At 52.5% G+C, this 22,487-nt stretch overlaps 2 protein-coding genes across 6 annotated transcripts in view; one reads left to right on the forward strand and one right to left on the reverse strand.

Moving 5' to 3' along the window:
* FCHSD2 (FCH and double SH3 domains 2) overlaps nucleotides 1-2,914 on the forward strand; it is a 320,644-nt gene extending 317,730 nt beyond the window's left edge. For all 3 annotated transcript variants that reach the window (XM_063093284.1, XM_063093285.1, XM_063093286.1), the window contains one exon: nucleotides 854-2,914. In XM_063093284.1, coding sequence (XP_062949354.1) covers nucleotides 854-937 — 84 coding nt within the window. In that variant the 3' untranslated portion in view covers nucleotides 938-2,914. The remainder of the gene's footprint in view (nucleotides 1-853) is intronic.
* A 6,096-nt stretch (nucleotides 2,915-9,010) lies between these two features.
* ATG16L2 (autophagy related 16 like 2) lies at nucleotides 9,011-22,209 on the reverse strand. Of its 3 annotated transcripts, none has more exons than XM_063094054.1 (18): nucleotides 22,069-22,209; nucleotides 20,138-20,237; nucleotides 19,435-19,537; nucleotides 17,039-17,112; nucleotides 16,503-16,754; nucleotides 16,293-16,358; nucleotides 15,839-15,952; nucleotides 14,010-14,072; nucleotides 13,319-13,427; nucleotides 12,770-12,875; nucleotides 11,978-12,048; nucleotides 11,638-11,709; nucleotides 11,400-11,520; nucleotides 10,944-11,049; nucleotides 10,141-10,290; nucleotides 9,901-9,948; nucleotides 9,694-9,795; nucleotides 9,011-9,369 (listed from the first exon to the last, which is right to left on the reverse strand). In XM_063094054.1, the coding sequence occupies exons 1-18, from the start codon at nucleotides 22,184-22,186 to the stop codon at nucleotides 9,282-9,284; spliced, it is 1,863 nt and encodes a 620-aa protein (XP_062950124.1). In that variant the 5' UTR covers nucleotides 22,187-22,209; the 3' UTR covers nucleotides 9,011-9,281. The 3 variants fall into 3 exon arrangements, with proteins under 3 accessions (XP_062950124.1, XP_062950126.1, XP_062950125.1); XM_063094056.1 differs by lacking the exon at nucleotides 22,069-22,209 and adding an exon at nucleotides 21,071-21,175; XM_063094055.1 differs by lacking the exon at nucleotides 9,011-9,369 and having other exon boundaries at nucleotides 9,760-9,795; nucleotides 10,149-10,290.
* Nucleotides 22,210-22,487: the final 278 nt, after the last annotated feature.

Here is a 22,487-nt window from a genome sequence, read left to right on the forward strand (position 1 = left end):
TTCCTTGAACTTCAGACTTGGAGGGGAGGTCTCAACTTACATGTCCCAGACCCCCAGAACACATCAAAAATGAATTAATTATCTTCCCTTCTCGACAAGCTTCTTCTCCTGTATTGCCTGTCTTGCTGAATAGAACCCCCATCCTACTAGTGCTCTAACATCATTCTTGATATCTCCCTGGCTCTGCCACCCACAAACAGTCATCACCAAATGCTGCCAATTTCACCTTGGACACAGCTCTCAAATCCTTCCAGTTCTCTGCTTCCTCCACTGCCGGTACTCTAGTTCAGGCTACCATCAACACTCCTTCAGATAACTACAAAAGTCTTCTTAATTGTTTTTTTTTTTTACTTATACTCTTGCCCATCTCCAATCTTTTCTCCAAACTGTTATCTGATTCTTTTCACAGATCTGATACTGCTTAAAAGCCACCAAACACTCCTTTTTGCCTATAGAATAAAGCACAGATTTCTTAACATGGCTTAAAAAGGCACTTCATGACTTAACCCCAGCCTGCCTCTCTAGCCTCGTCTCTTACAACTCTCTTCCCAAGACATGCTGAAATGTTGTTAGTTCTTTAAACAGTGCTATCTCTTGCTTCCAACTCCAGGCCTTTGCTTTGGAGAAGAATTTTAGGGCTACAGTTACTCTTGTGTCACTGAGGCTTTCAGGCTAGGCAAGAACCTGATTCATGGGTTTGACATTTCATCTAAAACAACTGCTTCTCAGTATGGGAAATAGTGAAGATTAGGTTGAAAGCATGTGCTTAGAGCATTTCTGAGACCCCTAAGGTGCCCATGTCCTTGGATAGATGAGGGGACGCTGACAATCCATCTAATTGTTTTCTGCTCAGGTCCGGGCAGCTCCCCCTCCACCTACACAGAACCACCGAAGGCCAGCAGAGAAGATCGAGGATGTGGAAATCACGCTGGTGTGATGATGGCTTTGGCCATACATTACTGTTACAATCAAGGCCAGGCTTGGAGTTTGGCTAGTCTTGTTTTTTAGGCACCTTTGCATGATGATGACTCTTGAACAGAGCAAAAACAAAGAGGATTATATGTGACTGGTTGGCCTGGTGAGCTTCTCCCATGTTTTGAATATTTTGTGCCTTTTTTTGTTGTCATTTTCTATGTCATCTCTCCTACCATAGCACAAATCCTAGTGGACCCTAGAAACAGAGAGGGGACAGCCCTCATGCCTAACAGTGGTCCGTTTTTATATGAAACTCAAGACCAGGCCTCATTCCAGGGCACAGTCACAGAATTACTGATCATGTGCACTCGTACAGTATATTACTGTGGCCACAAGGATGTGGCAGAGATTCTCATCTTTCTTCAAGTGGTTTTTGCTTATTGATTGTTAATCAGATCATGTTGGCTACATAAGGAAACAAAGGAGGGATTTCAGGAGAGGCTGGCTCCTCCCCAAGATTAGTCCCCAGACTGAGAAAGTGAAACCTTACTGGGAAAAAAGTGGCCTGCCCTGAGTTTAGCGCCAATTGCATTAACACACATCTCTCGCACAACTAACAGATTTTAAATAACAGTGTCCTTTGTATTAATATTTATACCATTCATTTAGTATTAGTGGAGCTAATATGGAGGGGCTGAACTAGTAGCCACATCTTGTCCATCACATAGACTAATAGAAAGGAGGCTGTGGCTAAAACAGAAATGGAACTTCCAGATCTGAAATGAGCCAATTTAATATTCTTTTTGTATTTGGGTATTTTTCATCTTAATTTTTACAAACTATGCTCTTCTGACCAGTGTCTTTAGAATCTGTGTCTAGTAAATGGAGAATATGTTATCTGCATTGTTGAGCTTCTCTACCGGGGAGGGCCCTAGCATTATTTTATTCCCCAGCCAGTACATTGGCCAAGATAGCCAGGTTGTGGCTTATGTAAACCAGCTGCCACCTGTGGAAAGTGGAGCTTCCTGTTCCTACTGCCCTGGCCTCTCCTTGGGATGAAGAACCCGTGGGCTCATGGAGGAAACCGCTTCCTATGAGAAAGGACTAAAATATTGCATACCCTGCACAAGAGCAGACTGATGCGGAAAAGGCGAATGTCTTCTGCATGTCACAGGGGGAACCAGGCGTGGTGTTCTCCACAGCTAGCAAGCCCACAGCAGCAGATGCCATGCAGTAGGATAGGCCTCTGGTTCTCCACTCCTGTGGAAGGTAGGGAGTGTTACCTAATGACTAAGGGATGTTTGCCAGTTGCCTTTTTACTTTTGTTAAGAAATCAAATTGGCAGAATTTAATCCAAAAGTTGTATTATGCTTTGAAAATTCCGTCCCTCCTAAGAATCTTTAAAAATTTGAAATACTCGCCAAATGTCCCCATGGGATTTTTTTTACCAACAGTAAGGTCATAGCAGAAGAAATGTTCAGTCAGTCATTTGATCACTTCAGTGACAATATCTATTGATGAATCTTCTCCATGATTTTGGTTTTGTTTTGTTTTTTGCATTTCTTAACCTGTTGATCTATTTGAGGTCTTTTTGTTTATCAAACTTATTCTTAAGTTAAAAAAAGAAATTAAAAGGGTGGGTTTTTTAAAGATTTTAAGGTTTGCTGACATGTTGAAAATCTTCAAAGTGCTTATAAATAGAGCAGTTCTTGCCACCCATTCTTGTTTTCTGTCTTTAGCTAGCCAAATTGTCCTTGAATTTGGGTTTTCCACCTCAGAAGGTTATTTGAAATCTTTTGTTATATTTTAAAATATTTTTTCGAAGAGCTGCTAATTTTATTTTAAAAAACAAAAGTTGTAAAAATATGCCTCCTTTAAAAAAAATAACTCTTCCCTCCAGAATATGTAACCCAGCGTCACAATGCACAGGGTAGGGCTCGGAGGGGGCCTTTGTGCAGATGTGCTTTCTTTACAGTGGCTGTAAAAAGTTTGTATTTATTATGTATAAAATGTTGAATAATAAAAAAATGGAATTAAGTTTTCTAAGTTCCCTTATAAAAAGATTTGGGTAAACGGACTTTTCCAAAAAGACCGTGCTTCTTATAAAGACACTCCTGGGCCCTCCTTTAAACCACTTAACAGATAGATAGAGAAGGAAGTAAATTAATCCGTCCATGGGACAAACAGTCCCTGATGCTGCCCATGTGCCAGGTGTAATATCCTGGGTACAGAGATTGAAGTAAGTTATGGTCTTTGCTTTCAAGGCTCTTTTCCAGTGGGGAAAAAAAGACAGGTACATACATAGGACAGTACTATGACACACATGCTAGAAGGGAGGGCAGACAGCGTGCTGAGTGAGACAAGGAGGGAGCTCTGATTCTGTGACCGCTGGCTTACAGGTGGTGGGCATTCTGAACATCTCTCTACTTGCCTAAACCTCCATCCTGAGGAGCAATGAATCATGTGGAAGGAGAGTCTCTTGGCCCCAGGAGTGCATAAAAGAATCCTGGTTAAAGGCTGAGTCCCTCTGGCTTCCAGCCAGCCATACTAAGTAAGGACAGGCATCAGCCTATTCAGGAAGGAGCCCCACCTCTTTCCCAGAGCTGGAGATGTGTAGTATGTATACCTCCATTTTTCTGTGCATAAAACTATGTACACATTGCTAGTTTACATAAATGGGACTATATAATATGTTTAGGTTTACATCATTCTTTTTGAAGGCTACATAACATTCCATTGTTTGGATATATCATAATTTAAACATTCCTTTAGCAATGGGTGTTTAAGTTATATCTAGCTGTTTGCTATTACAAAGTTGAAACTGAGCCAGCCCATGGCTCACTTGGGAGAGTGTGGTGCTGATAACACCAAGGCCACGGGTTCAGATCCCTATATAGGGATAGCCAGTTAGCTCACTTGGGAGAGCGTGGTGCTGACACCACCAAGTCAAAGGTTAAGATCCCCTTACCAGTCATCTTTAAAAAAAAAAAATTTGAAATTAACATTTTGTACATATTTCTTTATAAATTTGTTCCAGTGTAAACACTGGGTAAATTCCTAAATGTGGAATTTGAGAGTCAAAAAGGTATGTGTATTTAATTTAGTTCGATTTTGCCAAATTGGCCTCCAAAAAAATTGTATTCATTTACACTTCCACCAACAGCCCGAGACAACAAAACTTAACAGCTGTGGGGAATGAGCCTCCATGTCCTCATCTAAAACCTGGGAATAACACTGTGGATCCAGGAAGGCAAAGTGTATAGCACAGTGGTCACCACAAACACTCCATGACATCACCCTTCCCACCGCACCTCAGTATCCTCACTGTCAGAACTGGGATCGTTGATAATCTTCCAGCCACACAGCAATGGTTGTCATGAGGCCCAGCGGAAGGAATGTGTGTGAAATGCTTTACCATAAACGTGGGAAGGGCTGTCAGGACACATGAACTATCATTCCATCTTCTGCCCTCCCTGCCAATGCAAGCTGCTCACATTGAGACTGCTGTTGGCCCTGGAGGCTGTCTACAATGAGGGGCAGAGTTCAGCTAATTGCCTCACCCCAGTGTCATAGTTAAATTTTGGCTTCCTTCATCACAGGAACTGACTTGATGCTGTCAAGCTGTAGATTCACAGCACATCACCTAGATCCCCTTCCTCTCTGACCCCACCACCCCAGCCCACATCCACAAGCCAGACAGAGATCAAGGAAGTGGGAGGACATCATCTTGCCTTAGTCCTGCCACTGCTTGGTGGATGACCTTTCCTCCAAGCCAGCACATCCCCAGCCTTTAAGGGATTGGAATGAGGTGCTTTCCAAGGGCTTATCCAACTCTTTCAATGGCAAGAAACTGAAAAGAAAATTCAAGGCACTGGACTCTTACACTGGGACAAAACAGATCCTCATCCTCAAGGCTGTGATTATATCCCAGACTGCACTATTCACCTACTACCCAGGGAGCCCAGTTGCAGCTTTCAGTTTGGGAGCAATTACTGCCCAGCCCTCTGCAAGTCACCTTGTGACAAAATCTGGCTGCTCTGAATCTGCATTTATTTCATTTGTTATGAAGCTTTTTATGACAGAAATACAACCAATTTACAGAAATTTTAGGTTAGAAGGGGGAGAACTGTAATTTGTCTTGAAATCCTACAACTTTACACAACCAGTTAAGTTTCCTCTTAGACTCTGTTTGCTTTGTTACTGCTCAATCTGCCAGGAACCATGTAATGCCAAAGAGCATCTTGTTTGACTATTTTCCTTTGGTCCGAGTGGCCAAAAACACACATGTAGTACTTCCACCATGTCTGTTTCTGACAGCTGTGGTCTGGGAATATTTTCATGGAATGTTTTATTTTGAAACATAACAAAAATGAACCCATGAATAGGGTTCACACCCCTTCCACGCTGTGTCCTAAACACAGTCTCTTCTGCACTTGCTCCTGTGATGGGACAGGGAAAGAGCATGGTGAAAAGACCTGTACGCATGTCCCTGAGCCACCTCAGATTAGCTGTGTCCTTAGGCTCATCTCTTCACCTTCCTGGGCCTTGCTTTCCTCATCTGTAAAGTGGAATGAGAAGATAATACAATTCCTAAGATTCAGGAGGATCAAATAGGATAATGTACAGATAAACTGAAAGTATTTTTGACTAGAGGATGTACATCCAGAGAAAGAAAACAGCCTGTACCCAGATGTGGTATGTCTGAATCTCACAGGTAGGTCCACACCTGGTCGTGTCAGAATTTCTCCTGGAACCACCTCTATTCAATTGCTCTTTGTCCATTCTGTAAACTTCTGCCCCAGGCCATGTTCTGGGCACTGGGACCCCGTCCTGTCACTGAGGGGCTTCACATCTGGTTGGGGAGACTTGAGCACAGAGGACTTGAGCTACAGTGCATCTTCCAGGACTGGGCAATGACCATGGGGCAGTAGGAGCTGTTTTCTGTCATTTCCCCTCCCTGGGATCTCACGATCACTAAGGCCTGAGATTGGGCTGGGCAGGTCAGACCGAAGCGGCAGTACTCACGCCTGTAGAACAGCCCTGGTGAAGAGCCGTGTCTCCTTTGAGAAGGTCCAGAACCTTGGGATAGGAAGTTTCACAGATGAGGATATGAGAGCCTAGAAGTCACAGTGACTTGCCTGAGATCTCCCAGGAAGACAGAACTGGGAGCAGAACTTCAAACTGGGCCTCCAGAAGACCTGCACCTCCCTGCAAAACCTGAATCCAGTTTTGGAAGAGGAGCTGGCTAGTTAGCCCAGGTGTTTAGAGCATGGTGTTATAACACCAAGGTCAAGGGTTTCGACCCCCATACCAGCCAACTGCCAAAAAAAAAACCCAAAAATGTTTTGGGGCAAGAGGGAATTTGGGGCCTGGGGCCTATTCTTTTTTTTTTTTTTGGTGGCAGGCCAGTGTGGGGGTCCAAACCCTTGATCTTGGTGTTCCTGGATTCTTATCTGCTGTGACCCTGAACAAGCTCCTGCCCCCTCTCTGGGTCTCAGTCCGTGTGCATAGCAAGGGCACAGGCCATTCCAGTTTTGACAAAGGGACACAAGCTCAAGCAGGCAGCACCTGAGTTCTGAGCCTGGAGGAGCTGTCCATGCTAGGGTTCTGTTCCTGCCCCCTCTGCTGCACAGGACTGAGATGACTAGCAGGAGATCTGGCCTTCCCAGCTGGCATCCCCTCTTCCTCCACCCCTACCTCATTCCCCAGAATGACTTGGCCTGACTCTGGCCTTCCAACTTGATCCTCCCGGAAACAGCCCCTCCTACTGGGAGATGGAACCGCCAAGCAAGTTAAGGTGAACATGTGCTCCCTGAGGTGAGGCAACTTCACTCCAACAGTAGGTGTGGTCAGATTTGCCCCCATGAAGTAGAAGGGAAAGTTTCGAGATAGCAGAGGTGTCACTGTCTCAAGGAATAAGAAAGATCCTTTCCTGGGTTAGCTATGCAGTCTTACCAATAATCCCATGAGGTGGGAGGAAAACACAGTAAGGTACTTGCCTCAAATGGTGTAGCTGGTAACAGGATTCAAGTTTCCCTCACTCGTGTCTCCCTACATATCCCTCACTTCAAGAGACACTAATCCAGGGCTGAGCCCGTGGCGCACTGGGGAGAGTGCGGCGCTGGGAGCGCAGCGACGCTCCCGCCGCGGGTTCGGATCCTATATAGGAATGGCCAGTGCACTCACTGGCTGAGTGCTGGTCACGAAAAAGACAAAAAAAAGACACTAATCCAGGCTCAGGGGCCAGAATGGAAAAAAGGACACAGGGAGAGTTAAGTTAGACACAAAGCTAGAATCACATCCCCACTACTGCCACTTGGTGGCAGTTAGGGGCATACCACTAGGGGAGAAGGGTATGCCCTGACACACTGCCCAATTGGGATCTGAATGCTGACATTTTCTTAGAGTTCAGTAGTCACAATCCAGCTGTGTCACTAGCTATGTGATCTTAAATCACTTAACCACTCCGAGCCTCCGTTTTCTCATCTATAAAACATCATATCTATATTGCAAGGCAGTTGGGAGGAACAGATCAGATGCTGCATGAAGAGCACATGCCATCATTACTAATGGTGGCTACCGGAAGTGCTGTGACTCCCTGGAGTTGGGAGAATGGCTTCAGCAAAGACTAGTCAGCTGGTGACCCCTGGTGGCCACGGGGAGCCAGGGCATGAGGGCTGGGGTAGGAGTGGGGGAAGTCTTAGATTCGAAGAATGTTGGAATCCTGGAATCTTAAGACTTAGACTTGCTGAGTCCTCGAATAAGAGATTTTAACCACTTGAAAAACACTTCCTGAAGCTTTCTCTGCCAGGCCTGATTCCAGGGATTACTTTGTTCCCGTCCTGGACTCTTCCAAGAGCTCCCTGACTTAAAATAGAGGGAGGCAGATGCAAACGGGAGCTCGGGAGCTCGGGGACTACAGAGACCTCCACCCAGCCTGGTAGTTGAGGAAAGGGTTCTCTGTGGGACAATCCTGAAGGACGCATTTGAATTGGGGGCTGGAAGGGAAGGAGGATATTCTGGGAAGAGAGAAAAGCGTGTGTAAGACACATTCAGAATAGCAAGGAAATGAAGATGCAGCTGAGAGGCCAGCGAGGTCACATCCAAAGGGCTTTGAATTTCATGTCAAGGAGCTTCTCTGAAGTCAATGAGGAACTTCAAAGGGTTGGCCATGTGACCATGACACCTGAGAAAGTCTCTCTCACGGTGAGTGGGGGAACTGCATGGGTAGACAGCAAATCTAGAAGGTGGCCTGCAGTGGCAGCAGGGGTGGAGAGGAGCATCAGACACAGCAGCACCAGGCTCTGGTGCCTGAGAGGGTGCAGGATGTGAAGGGAAAGGGTCCCATGCAGGTGAGAGGATGGGCAGCTGGGCATGTCACCTAGCAGTCAGGGAACAGCTGGGCCAAGAGTAGTGAGTGCCCTAGGAGTCAGCAGAATGTAGATTTTGCCATCTAACCAATACTTGTCTGTCTCCACAGTTCTGTGCCAGCCCTAGTTTGGCAAAGGAAGTGGGGTGTCCAGGCTCTGCCCTATCTGCACCCCCTCGTATTCAGAGGCTGCTTGTGCAGATCAAATTTGATGCCAATGGAAGTGAAGCCCCAGGCCCAGCCCGTGGCTGCCCTCCCCCAGGCAGACACACACAGGCCCTTCTCTACCCCACCCAGGCTCTGCCTCTGGAGGAAAAGCGTGGCCCCAGTCTAAAGGCAGGCCTGGTGGACCAAGTACTGTGCTATTACCATTCTCTGGTTTTTAGGACCCTTTCCACCAGTACCCCTCTGGGCTGCCTCCCCTGCTCCCTTCCTCAGAGCTCCCACCACCCCTCCTCAGCCTCAGTCTACCCTGGGTGCCTGGAGGAGGGCCCAAGGGTCACATTCCCACAGTCCCAAGAGCCCCTGCTCTTTGCTGCCTCTAGGCCTTTCTTCATGCTGTTTCCCTGCTTGAACAGCACCTGGCTCCCCAGGCAAAGGCTAGACTGGCTCTGCCCCAGCTCTGAGTTGGGAGGGGAGCGGGGATTAGAGACAAGCCTGTATGTCCCCAAGTCCCCCAGCCCAAAGGTCTTTCTGTACCCTGAATGCTGCAAAAAGGCAAGCAGACACAGTTTAGATAAAATTTTTTCCACTTTAGGGAGAGAAGGTGAGGAGATAGAGATACAAAACAAAAACTAGTGCAATCCCCCCAACCCACATTTGTTTTCAAACATACAGGCCAGGTCCTGCCAGGCCTTCTTCCCCACTAAATCCAGAGGCCACCCCCACTCCCATGCCCCATCCCTGCTGGCTCTGGAGCACCATGGGGCGGAGGGGAGCAGTTCTCCAGCTTCAGCTTCGGCCCACAGCTCCAGCCCAGGCAGGGGGAGTCATGGCCCTAGTGCCAGAGCACAACCTTCCTGCCCTGGTCCACGCTCACCACGTGGCTCCCAGAGTAGCACCAGGCCACGGCGTTGACAGCAGCGCTGAGGAGAGAGAGGGGCAGGCTTCAGAGGGGCATCAGGAGCTGGGCCTGCAACCTGGCTCTGCCCTTCACTATTGGACCCAAGCAGTTTGAGGCCCCTCTCTGAGCCTGTTTCCTCATCTGTAAAATGGGTTCACAGGGCTATGGTGAGGATGGACCCAAGTATGTGTGGAAAGGTATCTTATGAACTGTGAAGGGTTCTGGTGGGGTAAAAGGTGGGGGACAAGAGCTAGGGACTCCAGGGTCCCAAGCATGTCAGAACCTGAAATTGGCTTAGCGGGACTGGGGTGGGGCGGGCAGGTGGGCAGGTGATGGCCATGCTCACCAGTGGGGTCCCCGAAGTCTGCTCTCCAGTTTCCCGGTATCTACATTCCAGATGTAAAGGGTTCCATCCCAGGAACCTGCCAGTGCATAGCTTCTGTCTGGGCTGCAGTGGCCACCACAGAGCAAGAGAAAAGGGGATCAGAGATAAGGACACACACAGGTCAGATAAGGCACACTCAGGCACAGGCATGTGCTCACACAGACACACCTGAACACAGCTTTGGTCCAGTCAGAACTGCATTTGAAGCCATCAGCCCTAAGGACAGACAGGATTGGGGTCACAATGGAGGTAGCCACCAGTCCCTACCCTCAGCCAAGAGGTTCAAGAGCTTCCTCTCTCTGTCAAGGGGTTGGGTACACCTCAGCAGGTCCTGGTTTAGAGGGGCCCTCCCTGGAGGCCCATCTGCACTGGCAAAGTCCACAGGGTCAACAGGCACGAGGCTGGTACCTGAATACCTGGCGGATATTGCTGACACGCAGGTCAATGATCTTGAGTGTGTCATCACGGGAACAGCTGAGCAGATGAAGCTGGTCATGGCTGAGGCTCAGGGAGGTAACCCGACCTTGCACAGGGATGACCTGGGTGCAGTGGGGTCCCCTGAGGAGCAGGGACAGAGACGGGGTGAGGAACAGCCCACCAAGGACACTCCTGACAGGAAGGGGCTGGGAGAGCAGCCCTCCCAGCTAACCAAGTCCAGAGGCAACCCAGGGCCTTGGATCCCTGGGGCCAAGGCTGACAGTGACTAATCTCCATTCTCCCCACTGCAGCCAGCTCCATCGAGGAAATTAAGCAGGCTTTGATTTGAGGCAGGAGCCCTTGAAACCCCTGGATACTAAAATAAGCACCAGAGGAAAAGCAATGGAAAGTCTGTCTTTAAAAATGTAAGAGAGAAAGGGAAGGGTTTCAAACAGCAATAGCTGCAGACCCAGTAAGTAAAAGCTGGAGGCAGGCCCAGCACTGGCTCTAGCTTTGCTCTTATAAACTATTCAAGCCCAATGTTGGACTCTTAGGTTTAAAAAACTAAATGTGTTTTCCTGTTGATTAAAAAGTGGTAACTAAATGGAATACAGCTCCCTAGAGAACCTGAGCCCTCCAAGGGTCATGCCTTGCAGCGAGGCCACCGGCTGGCAGTGCTAGCCCCACAACCTCACTTCCCCAAGGCACCCACCATGAGCCCTCCTACGGCAAGAGAAAACTCAGGAGCCCTGTCCCCAAGCCTCCACCATCCCACCCACAGCCCACAATGTCACCTGCTATCCCAGAACCGGATCTTCTGGTCATTGTGGCCACTAATGATGATATGGTCCCCACACACCACGTCATTACAGTAGGAAAGGACATTGATGGTCCTGGAGCCTGGGGACCAAGGAGCACAGGCCAAGGCCTCAGAGAGGTTGATGGGAGCCAGGCCACTGAACATGTGGCAAAGCTGAGGCCCAGAGAGGCAGTGTCCTCCCAAGACTAAAATCCAGGTCTCCTGTTTCCCAGCCCAGGGCCCTCTCCGCCTCTTCTTCAACCTGAAGTCTGAGGTTGCCAAGACATCAGGCAGAAAGCACCAATGGGGACAGAAAAGGGGGGCCTTGGGAGATTTTACCCCAAATGCCTGTGAATCTCAGAGCCACTCCCAGAGAGCAGGGTGAGGTCCCTTATGACCTGGGCCTTGGGGTTCCTGGCTGGTGGGGAGGGAGGCAGGGACTGGGGCTCACAGTAGGCGCGGCTAAGGTCCCACTCCTTCACTGTGCGGTCTCGGCTCCCAGTCACCGCCTGGTGCCTCGTTAGCTTGAATTTGGCAGCTGTCACCTTGTCCTTGTGTCCAGACAGTGTCTCCTGCCCCCTCCATCCCAGGTATGGATCAAGGGCATGGCCAAGACCCCATAACAGCCCCCCACTCAGTCCCAAGGCATGACCCCTGACACCCAGGCTGCCTCCCCACTCAGCGCTCACCTTGGACCGTTCCTCCCCCACCTTCCAGAGCTGGGCAGCCTGGTTGTAAGTAGCTGCCAAAACCTGGGAGCCCTGGAGAGATGGGAGTAGAAGGGAGGGGCCTGAGCCTGGGCTTGGCCAAAGGCCAGAAAGCTGGGGTAGGGGCTGCCTCAGAGCTTCCCACAGCCCAAGTCACCAAGGCAGGCAGAGGAACCTGAGACCCAAGGAGGATGTGTGTAGGAGTCTGAGGGCCCAGTTCTAGGATACCCACGATGTGCCCTAAGTCCCAGAGCCCCAACCCTCCCGGTGTGGAGATTGCGGGAATGGGGCATCCCATGCCACTAGGACAAAGTCCCCTCACCGAGGGATCGAAGTCCACACTGGTAATGCTGCCACCAGCTCCCTCGAGGGTCTGGTTGGCCTCCAGGCGACCTGGGAGGACCAGGGGAAGGGACAAGTGAAATAAGGTCACTAACCTCATGAAACAGAGGAACTGGGACTGAGAGTAGGAAAATCAGTCTCTCCCAAGTCAAAGGACAGAATTGCTGGATCTGCTCTGGGGCCTGGGCAGGAGGCTGCACCTCCCCTAACTGCCAGCAGGGGCCTGAGGGGGCAGCTGATCACTTCACAGAGCTGAAGAGAACCAGAGGGAAGGGACTGTCCCTAAGTCACACAAGAGAAGGCCAGGCCAGCTGGAGACTTGCCTCTTCCAGGAAGCCTCCAAGAGCTGGCTCTGACTCCCCAACACACCCCCTCTACAGAGCACAGAGCTTGGAACAAGGCAGGGAGTTGTTATTTGTCTCTTAACTGAGTTCTGAGAGCTGAGTCCTGAGAGCTCAAGTGATACTAGAAGAGGAGGTAGCCTCTGGTGGACCCAGGAACTTGCTCCTCAAAGGCCTGTCCCTGTAGCACCTCATGACAGAGGACCCCCACCTCCACCCCAGTGGAACCTTCTGAGCTCATCCCCCCTGCAGGTTCAGATCCCAGGAGCTGGTAGGCTCCCCTCTTCCTCTCAGCAGCAAGCCCAGAGCCATAGGAATGTTCCAGGTGGGGAAAGACAAAGATGTCCAAGACTATTGCCAACCAAGGAGCAAGATGAGGATGGGGTCTGGAGAGAAAGCACTGGGGTGGCCTGCAGGGAAGGGATCCTTACCTCCCACAACATCCCAGAGGTGGATAAGGCAGTCAGCACCCCCAGTGGCCAGGAGGCTGCTGTTGGGGCCAAAACGAACAGCATTGACCTCGGACAAGTGGGCATCCTATGGGGAGAAAGGGAGGGTGGTGCCCTGGTCATCCCCATATATGCTTCCTATACACGCTCACAGGCTCTCTCTCATGTGCTACACACACACGCAGCCTGTTGCGCACTTGTTATCCCTGCCCCAGGTCTCCCTGTCCAAACTTTGAATTTCAAACCTGGCCCCACCAGTTCTCACCATTTCGGCCTAGACCTCTGCAGCAGCCTCCCTGCATCCTACCCCACACTACCCTGCCTGGCCTCCTGGTCCCCAAACTTCCTGTGTCTCCCTCTCCAGTCCATGCCCCCATTATAAAATGCACAAGTGGCTCCCACCACAAGCTGTGGAAGTAAGCTCCTGCTCCTGCTGAAGGGCCCAGCTTTGCTTCCGTGGCTCCTCACACTGCCCCTGGTGCCTGCACTCCCATATCAGGACCCCCACCTGTGGCCCAGCTCCTCCCTTACCAGCACATCCTGCACCTGGGTAGGAAGTCGGGCAGCCACACACACAGGGATGCTCTGGTACCGCTGCTCTGAGGCTCCCCCAATTGAGTGACCTCTCCTCTTCTTGAAACTGGGGCAGCCAAGTCAGGAAAATATTCAGCAAGACCTTCCAACATGGGAGCTTCAAGCTCCTCTAAGGCAGCAGCAACAGGAAACAGACATAGCCAGCAGCAGAATGCAACCCCAAGGTACAGCAAGCACATTCCCCAACCTAACCTCTGACCCTAGGAGTCAGTGTAAGGGACGAGTGCACAGAAAGTGCATAGGAGCAGGGCAGGGTCGGTGGGTGCTGAGAAATCTCAGGGCTGGGGTTTCAGTCCTGCCTTGCCACTGCTGGGGCCTATGACTCTGAACAAGTCCCTGACATTTCTGAGCCTCAGTTGCTCAACTGAGTGGGAGTTCCTATCTGGCCTGAGGCTGGAGCTCTTGGTCTCCTGTGAGGACCTTGGCAGAGCCTTGTAAGGACAGAAAGCTGGGCAGGGGTTGGTGATGAGTCCATGGACCTAGCTCCTCCTGCTGGGGCCCAACAAGGACTCACACGCAGAAAGCTGGGCACCATATGGAAGAACAGACCAAGCCTGAGCTCAGGGAGCATGAGACAGGGCTCCAAGGGGCCCAACTCCTTCACACAAGTGAGTGCACACACACTTACTCCAGAAGCTCCTTCACCACATCCACACAGCGGGTCAGCGTCAGAGAGGTGGCCGAGGCAGACCTGGGGCAGAACCGAGAAAAGTGCTAAAAGACTGGCTGGTGGGTGTGCAAAGAGCAGTCATTCATCCTACGCTTTGCTGGAGACCTGGAGGCTCATAACCTCTCAAGCCTGGGACAAAAACTTGATTCCTAAAAGACCAGAAGAGTCATGACCCAGACCAGTCCCAGGAATGTGGATGCAGGAAGGGATGTGGCAATGAAAGTCTCCTAAAACCTCCACCATGATAGTAAGAACTGCCTCACCGCCCACCAAGTGCCCACGAACAAAAGTCCCTGGGAAGCTGAGCTGGGGGGTGGGGGGAGGAGACAGGGGAAAAGGGCAGGAGGGTGGTGCCAGAATAGCACAAGGCTGGGGGCAGTGGGGAGGGAGAAGACTACACTTGCCCAGCAACCTCAGAAATGCCCAGCAGAGTGTGTGTCCTGGGATGGCTTGGCCAAGAGGCGGCCAAGGACTTTGGGAATCAGTGTCTCATGTCCCTCCCCAAGTTTCCTTCACTGCCCCAAGGTCTGGACACCAGGGACCTGAAAGGAAAGGCTGAGAACAGCCTTCAGATTGGGGAACGGAGCCAGGAGGGGGCAGTTTAGTGGACTGAATTATGTCCCCCCAAAATTCACTGAAGCTTGAATTTGTCCCCCAAGTTTTATATATTAGAAACTTAGCCCCCACTGTGACTGTTAAGAGGGAGGGAAATCCTATTACGGTAATTGAAAGGTGATGTCTTGCAGAGGTGATTGGATTGTAGGACTGTGCAGTAGTGAATGGATTAAAAAGGGTGGTCAGGGGCATGGTTCTGAGGACTATAAAAGAAGAAGAGAGTCTGTCTCTCTCTGCTCTTTCTGCTTCCACCGTCTTACAATGTGATGCCCCTGGGTCACTGTCGCCACCACCAGATGGACTTTGGACTTCCCAGCCTCAGAAACTGTAAGCCATAAGTTTTATTTTCTTTATAAATCACCCAATTCCAAGTACTTTGTTATAAGCAGCAGGTATTAGTGCATTTTGTGTTGCTATAACAGAATGGTGGTGGCGACAGTGACCCAGGGGTCTCACATTGCAAGATGGTGGAAGCAGAGAGAGCAGAGAGAAGGAGAAAGACAAACCCTCCTCTTTTAAAGCCCTCAGAAACACGCCCCTAACCACCATTTTTAATCCATTCACGACTGCACGGTCCTACAATCCAATCACCTCTTTCTAATACATAAAACTTGGGGGACACAATTCAAGCTTCAGGGAGTTTTGGGGGGACATAATTCAATCCACTACATACAGGCAGCCTCAGTGACAAGCAAATCAAGACAAATGGGGGAGACCAAACAGAGGGGCACCCAAGCATTGAAGCCCCAATCAGATCCTACCAGTGTAAGCACATCTACACATGCACATATGTTCATATGCATTCAGGTATGCTCACCCAAGCTCATACACACACATGCCTTAGGTCCCCGCATGAGCACTGGCCTGCACACCTGTGCCTGCGCACACATGCCTGGGACAGCTAAACCCTGGGCCTTGCCCACAGGTTCCCTCCTGGCAACACCCATTCACAAGCCTCACACCCTACCCCTAGAGCTCTGGTCCTGGGCAGGAGGGAAAGGGGTGAGGGCAGAAGTCAGAACAGTCCTGGGAAGTCTAAGCTGTACCCCGTCCACCTCCCCCAAAGCCCGCTCCCAACCCAAGAGCTAGCCCCAAGGTCCTAAAGGAAGACTCTGGCAGCCTGTGGGGTGGGGCCCAGCTCAGAGCTCTAGGACAGCCACCTGGATCCTCACCTGAAGGGCCTCTTCCACTTCTCACAAGCCTCACTCTTCAGGGACTCCGGTTCAGCGGCCTTTGCCAGTGTCTCAGCCTCCTTCCTGATCCCATCGCCTAAGGTGTCTGGGCTCCTGGGAGAGGTAACGAAGCTCAGGGAGGCCAAGAGACCAGGCCATCGCCTCCCTGCCCCAGCGCCGGACAGCGCTGGTGAAGATGTGAATTCCCAGGGATGAGGGGTCCGTGTGGGCGTACATGCAGCGGGCTCGCGCGCTGGCTCCTATGAGCATACATCTCTGTCCCTATCCTGTGGGCCCCGTCTACGTGGGGCCTCGGGACTGCAGCTGTGTACACGTGCAGTCAGGTGCACTGGTCACCGCATGCAGGCGGGGGCGAGGTGTAGAACGTGGGCAGTGGCGGGGCAGCAGGGCGGCTCAGAGACAGGGGTCAGACCCGGCCCAGCCCCACTCTTACTCGCTAATGCTCACAGTCCGCTTGGCAGCCTTCTTCAGCTCCTGCGACACCCGCGCCTGCTGGGCCCTGGGGGGAGAACAGCATCCTAAGAGCAGGACGTAGCGCCGCGCTCCGCTTTCAGGCGGGACAGCGCCCGGTTCCTTCCCGCTCCCTTTCAGACAAGAGCTAGGCCGAGTCCGCCCCCATGGGGCGGAGCCCTGGCTCCCTCACCGCTCCCGGCGCTCGTTGCGCAGGTTGCGCTCGGCGGCGGCGCGCGCCTTGCGCTGCACGAGCCGCTCCAGCAGGTCGCGCGCCTCCTCCTGGAGCCTGCGCAGAGCCGCCTCCTGGAGTCCGGCTTGCGCGCGCAGCGCCTCGTAAGCCGCCCGCTGCGCGGCGTTCTGAGCGCGCCGCTCCTCCACCTGCCGGGCGTGCTGCGCCCGCGCTTCCTGCAGCCTCGCCACGTGGGTCTCCAGAGCCGCCAACCTGCAGGGCAGGGAGAGCGGGCGGTCGGTCCCGAGCCTCCGACGTCGCCGCCGCCTGGGAAGAGGCCCAGAGCCCAGACAGACTTGCTCGTGGCCACGCGACCAGTCAGGTGGCTAAGCCAGGTCTCCAACCAAGCCTTGACCCTCTGAGCCTGCCGCTCGGTTCCTCTGACACCAAGCACAGGCCTGGGGGGCGTTTGGGAACGTGGGAGAAGCTCTCGGGCCTACGCCATCCCGAGCCCCCAGAGGTGGACGCAGTCCCTCTGGCAGCAGCCCACACCTTACCTGCATTGCCTCTCCTCCAGCTCGGACTCCAGGGCGCCCAAGGCTGCGCTCTTCTCCACCACCTGGTAGGCGATCTGGGGGTGGCAGGGGGCCGGACAGGTGGGCACGGGCACCTCTGTGTAGGCCTCGCACCAGGCCACCAGCCCCTCCGGGCAGAAGAGACTGGTGAGACAGAGCCTGCCCGTCCACCCACCCCTTTACTGCAAAGAAAGCCTAGACTCTGATAGGTTTAGGATCTTGGCCAAGGATGCACTGCTCTTTCGTGGAACAATGGAAGGGCCTTAGGCTCTGGAGTCTAACACCTCGGTTTCAATCCTAGCCTAGCTGTGCACTTATTTCTCTGTGACCCTGTGGTGGACATTTAACCTCTCTGGCAAGAGGAATCTGCCCCCGTTTCCTCACCTGTGAAGTGGGAATAATAGTTACCTTCATGGGGTAACGCAGAACTATTATGACGAATAATATTTAAAATAATAGCAAACGTTTATATAGAGCACTTACATGTGCCATGCCTTGTTCTGAGCAATCTAGCCACATTAGCTCTTTTAATCCCCATAATAACACCAAAAGGTGGGTACTGACATTCTCATTTTACAGACGAGGACACAGACAGGTTAAATGTCTTGCCCAAAGTCACACAGCTAAGTAGCAGATCTGATATTTGAAACCCAGGCCACTTAACTACATTATGCTCCAAGTAAAGCTCTGGTCTACAGGAGAGGTTCAAGGGATGTGAGTTCTGTTCCCTACCCCTCCAGCAGCTGACTTGCTGTGCCATCTCCAATCCCTGGCCTGTGCAAGCATAGATCTCAGAGAGCAACAAGAAGCCCTGAGCAGAGGCACACAAGGCTAAGACCAGGAATGGACTGTGGGAGCACAGGCCCAGACTGAATACTGGAGCTGCCACAACAGCCCGGGAGTGAGATGAGGGTCATTTCATCAGTATCCCTGCCTCACTCAACATCCCTTCACCTGAGAGCCAATAGCTAGGGAAGCCACAAAGATGAAGCCCAGCTCCTACCCTTTGGTGCTGAGGGGGTCAGTGGAAGAGAAAGACCCCAAACAAGGTAGTTCCCACCAGTGTGGCAAGAGAAATATGAGGGCTGAAGGCTCTGAGTGTGCAAATAACTGAGGCTGGGGGCTCTTGTTGCTAACCTGTGTTCTTTCTCATGTGGCCCTGGTGAGGATGGATTGAGAAACCATCCTGAGCTATTCACCAGCTCATGTTCATTCTGCCTCCAAATCCATCAACTTCTAACTGTGTCTTGTACATATTTGGCCTGGGCCACATTACCCTCACCTCTCCCTGTGCACCTGCAATGACATGACTCCCTGTATTTACTGGCCTATTATAGTCTCCTCCAGTGGACTGAAAGCTCCATGGGGGCAGGTCTTGTTGCTGCTGCATTCCCTGTTCCTTGGATATAGCAATTGTCAGTAAGCATTTGTTGAAAGAATGAATGAAGATCCCAGAAAGTGGATTTGTGTGGGAGGAGGTTCAAATCCTGACTCCACCTCTCTAAGCCTCAGTTTGCTCCTCTGCAACCATAAAGTTGTGGAGGATTAACTGAGATAATGCTTAGGCCAGTGCTTGCAAGGAGTCAACTCTCAATATGGTGTTAGCCAAATTATTACAGGGGAGATGGTGACTGATTTTAGATGTGACGTCCAAAAAGCAGCTGAGCAAGAGAGTTCGGAGCTCAGAAGAAAAGGCTGGGCTAGAGACAGGTCTGGGAGTCGGCAGACAAAGAGAAAATCCCCAAGGTCATGGGAATCAGTGAGCTCATCCAAGCTCCAGGAACACCCACATTTAAAGGGAGGGGGACAGGAGGCGGGGAAGGATCCAGAGAAGGAAGTTCAGAAACAATAGCCACAGAAACGAGAGAAAAACCAGGAGAGTGTGGTGAAACAGAAGCCAAGAGATACCACTGCAGGAGGGCGGGAGGGCAGTGTGTCAGGTGGGGCACCACACCCTGCCAATGGACTAATGAACCTTATGCATTTAATCTGCAAATGTATATTGAGCATCCACTGGTGCTTGGCCCTGGAGTTGGGTGGGCAGGGGGACAGTAGGGGACAGGTGAATGGGGGAGTGAGCAGAGCAGGCTAAACCATCTGGAAGGAGGAGGAGGACAACCAGGCCCCTGCACACCTCACTCACCTCCCTGCGCTCTCCCCTCACTCCCTCCCGCTTCTGTACAGCCCACTTCATCCTGGGCTGCCAGGGGCACTCTGAGCCCTGGCCAGCTTCAAATCAGGGCCTGGTACCCACTGGGGCTCACCCAATCCTTGCAGCCCTGGACTTGGGGAATGCAGCAAACACTGAGTACCCTTCACTTGCTGCCTCCCTTGGACCACATCTCTACACCCCATTCTCATACCCCCGCCCAGCTTACCTCACCACAGACCAGCCGGAGTCCCTCCTCCTCCTCCTGCCACCTCATCCTCAGAGTGGCTGGTGATGGTACTTGGTCTGAGTCAGCCCCTGACTCCTCCTCCCTGTCAACCAATCAGAGAGTGGTGCTCACTGTTCTCCATTCACCCCACTGCCCAAAGGCACCCAGGGGATGCCACATGAAAGCTTGAATCGAGAGCCATTAACTTTCTCCCTGGGAGGTAGAAGCCAGCAGGCCAATAAAGGAAAGAGCATGTCCCCAGAAATGAGCTGTTCCCCCAGGCCTTGGGTTCTCTGGCCAAGAACCCTCCTTAAGAAGCACCTCCCAACTCTGAGCCCCACCCCATCCCTGGTTCTCAGCTTCACTTCCTCTTTGGCATAGGTAGCAAGACCCTTTCTGTAGGCATTAGGTAAGGAATAGGGAGATGGAAAAAGACTGAGAAGGGGAAAGACAGGAGTGCAGGGGTAGAAGGGGAAGGAGTTGGGATAAATGCAGAAAGACTAACTGAGGAGGGTGGGGGAGAAAGTAGATTCTAAGCAGCTGACTTGGGGGAAGGCTCAAGGGCCCACCTTCCCCACCCCCATCCCTCGACAGCAGCCAGGGGTCCATGAGGTGCCAGGGGGAGAATGAACCCAGCACAGGTGGTGGGGGCAGGGCCCAGGCAGAGGCAGCCCATTGTGACCAGGGACACACATATACTCACCAGAGGCCCTGATGGGTGGTGAAAGTGACATCCTTTGGTTCCGACTGCAACTTCTCTGAGAACTTGGCCAGCAGCTCAGCCTTCTGTAGGAGATGGTTATCTGGGGGTGTAAGAGCGTGAGCATGGGGCACAGTCAGGCACTTTACAGCACACCACTGGCATACAAGTTACCTCTGTCTGGGAGGGCTGCAGGAGCCCAGGGATGCTGGGAATGGAGAAACTACTGGCAGGCTGGGCTCTGCCCCTTGCCTGAGCAGTGTTTGTGCAGCTCTACAATACTTCAGCCCTGACACAGCCTCCTCAGGTGTCCCCAGGTCCACCCAGGAGAAGAGGACCTGCTCTTCCAGTGACAAGGATGACCACTGCTGGGGACAGGGATGGCTGGGTACTGTCCAATGAGGGTCCTGAGGGAAGGAAGGGGCCTGGGTTGATTTGTCCCTGTCCCAGGGCTGGGTGTGGCCCCAGAAAATGATGAAACAAACTGAGCTCCACCTGTCTATAGCCTTAGGCAAGTCACTTCCTCTCCAAGGGCTCAAACTGAACTAAAAGAATCCTAGCTTCCCCCGGGGGTGGTGTAAGGTCCCCCCAGACCAGAAGAGAAAGTCCTTGAGCAATTATCCAGCAGACCTTCTTGAGTTTGGTGGTTTGACCCTGGAACACACCCCCTCCACTCGCATCCCTGATCACTTCCTCTTTTCTCACCAGTTCCAGGGTAGGGTGGGGGTGGTAAACCCAGTCCTAGCTCCTCAGCTTCCTTCCCTCACTCAGTGCCCTGCCTGACACCTTGACTGAAGTCCCTGGGTCTGGCCTAGTTCTCGCACAAAACCCCCCTTCAGCCCCCAAGGCCCTGCACTGCCGCCCAGCAAATCTAAAGAAGGCCCCATTACGCCCAATTTACAGGTAAGAAACCTGAGGCTTACGGATATGACCTACCCAAGACCAGAGAGAACTAGACCTTCAGTCTGATTTCGGCCCTCAGGGTCTCTCCAGTCCCTCAGACTTGCAGCTCCCAGTGGGTGGGTGAGGATGACTCCTCCCTCAAACTGGATGGTCCCAATGTCCTTCAGAGCAGTGGAGAAGTGAGGCTGCCTGGGGTAGGGGGCTGGCCTCACAACCCTGAAGTGAGAGGGCCATCAGCCCGGAAGGTTGCAGAGAAATTTCACAAGAGTACATTCAGTTGTGTGGGCTCGGCCAAGATAAGCCCCAGTGAGGGGACAGCGAGATTACGGTCAGTCTTTCAACCCAGACATATAATCTCAGGTGACCAGAGGCACTACGCACAGGTGCACACCTGTGCATCCCGTCTTGAACTGGCGCACCCGCTCCCGACCAGATGCTCGGAAACAATTGAGAGCGTCTGACTTCCCCGGGCTCAGCCAGCTTCCTCCCGCAGCCTGGGGTCGGCTGCGCACAGAGAAGCTCCGTAAGCCTGTGCCAGGATAACCTATCGGTGGCAGAGCCTGAGGCTCAGAGCTTCCTTTAGAGATTTAAAGTTTCGCTCCTTCCCTGGATTGGCCAATAAATGGCTGCTCCGGACAGTCCAGCGTCCCTTCACTGGGCTACGGGGACCAAATAGACCGGCCAGGCCCTACCCTGAGGACAGCCGCGAGGAGAAGGCACAAGAGACCCTGCAAAACCAACACCCGGAGACGAATTCGTGTCTAGGAAGCCCAGCTCGTGGGAGGCAGAGCCGGACCCTGAGAGGCGAGGAGGGCAGGAGTACCTGGAGGTCGTTCTAGGCAGCGTCTGAATTGGAAGTGGCGAGAATCCTGGCCAGTCGGAAGTGGGGCGTTCAAGACACAGGTCCTCGGAAGGGACGAGGCGCTAGGGCACAGCCCGAGGAACCTGACGAACCCACTCCCCGCCCCCGGAGTCCCGTCCCCTCTATGGCCATCTCCTAAGCACACCCCGCAGCCCCCAGGCGCACTCACAGGCCGGTACCAGCTCCAGGAAGAGGGCCTTTTGCGTGCGGTCCCGCTGCCGCAGCTGCCGCACAATGTGGCGCTTCCAGCGGGCGGCGGGGGCGCTGGGGGCGCAGGGCCCCGCCATGGCCGCTCTCTCCCACGTTCGGGGCGCGCACCTCCGGCCGGAGAAGGCGGGGGCGGGGCTCCGTGACGTCAGGGGGCGGGCCGCGCCGGGGGAATCCCCGGATTGTACTAAGCGCGTTTCTGCGGGGAGAGCTGCGCGCAGACGTCGGAGGAAGCTGCCTCGAGGTCTACACCGTCGGGGCCCCACCGAAAATTTTTACCTTCGTGGGGGCTTCTATTGTTGTTAGGGGAAATCAGTGAGGGTCGAGGTTTGAGTCTCCGGGGCGGCTTCCCACTCGCCTGTTGGCGCGCTCCGGAGGCGG

Source organism: Cynocephalus volans, chromosome 4 (genome assembly GCF_027409185.1).
Source record: "Cynocephalus volans isolate mCynVol1 chromosome 4, mCynVol1.pri, whole genome shotgun sequence".
In the NCBI taxonomy this organism is placed as follows: domain Eukaryota; kingdom Metazoa; phylum Chordata; class Mammalia; order Dermoptera; family Cynocephalidae; genus Cynocephalus; species Cynocephalus volans.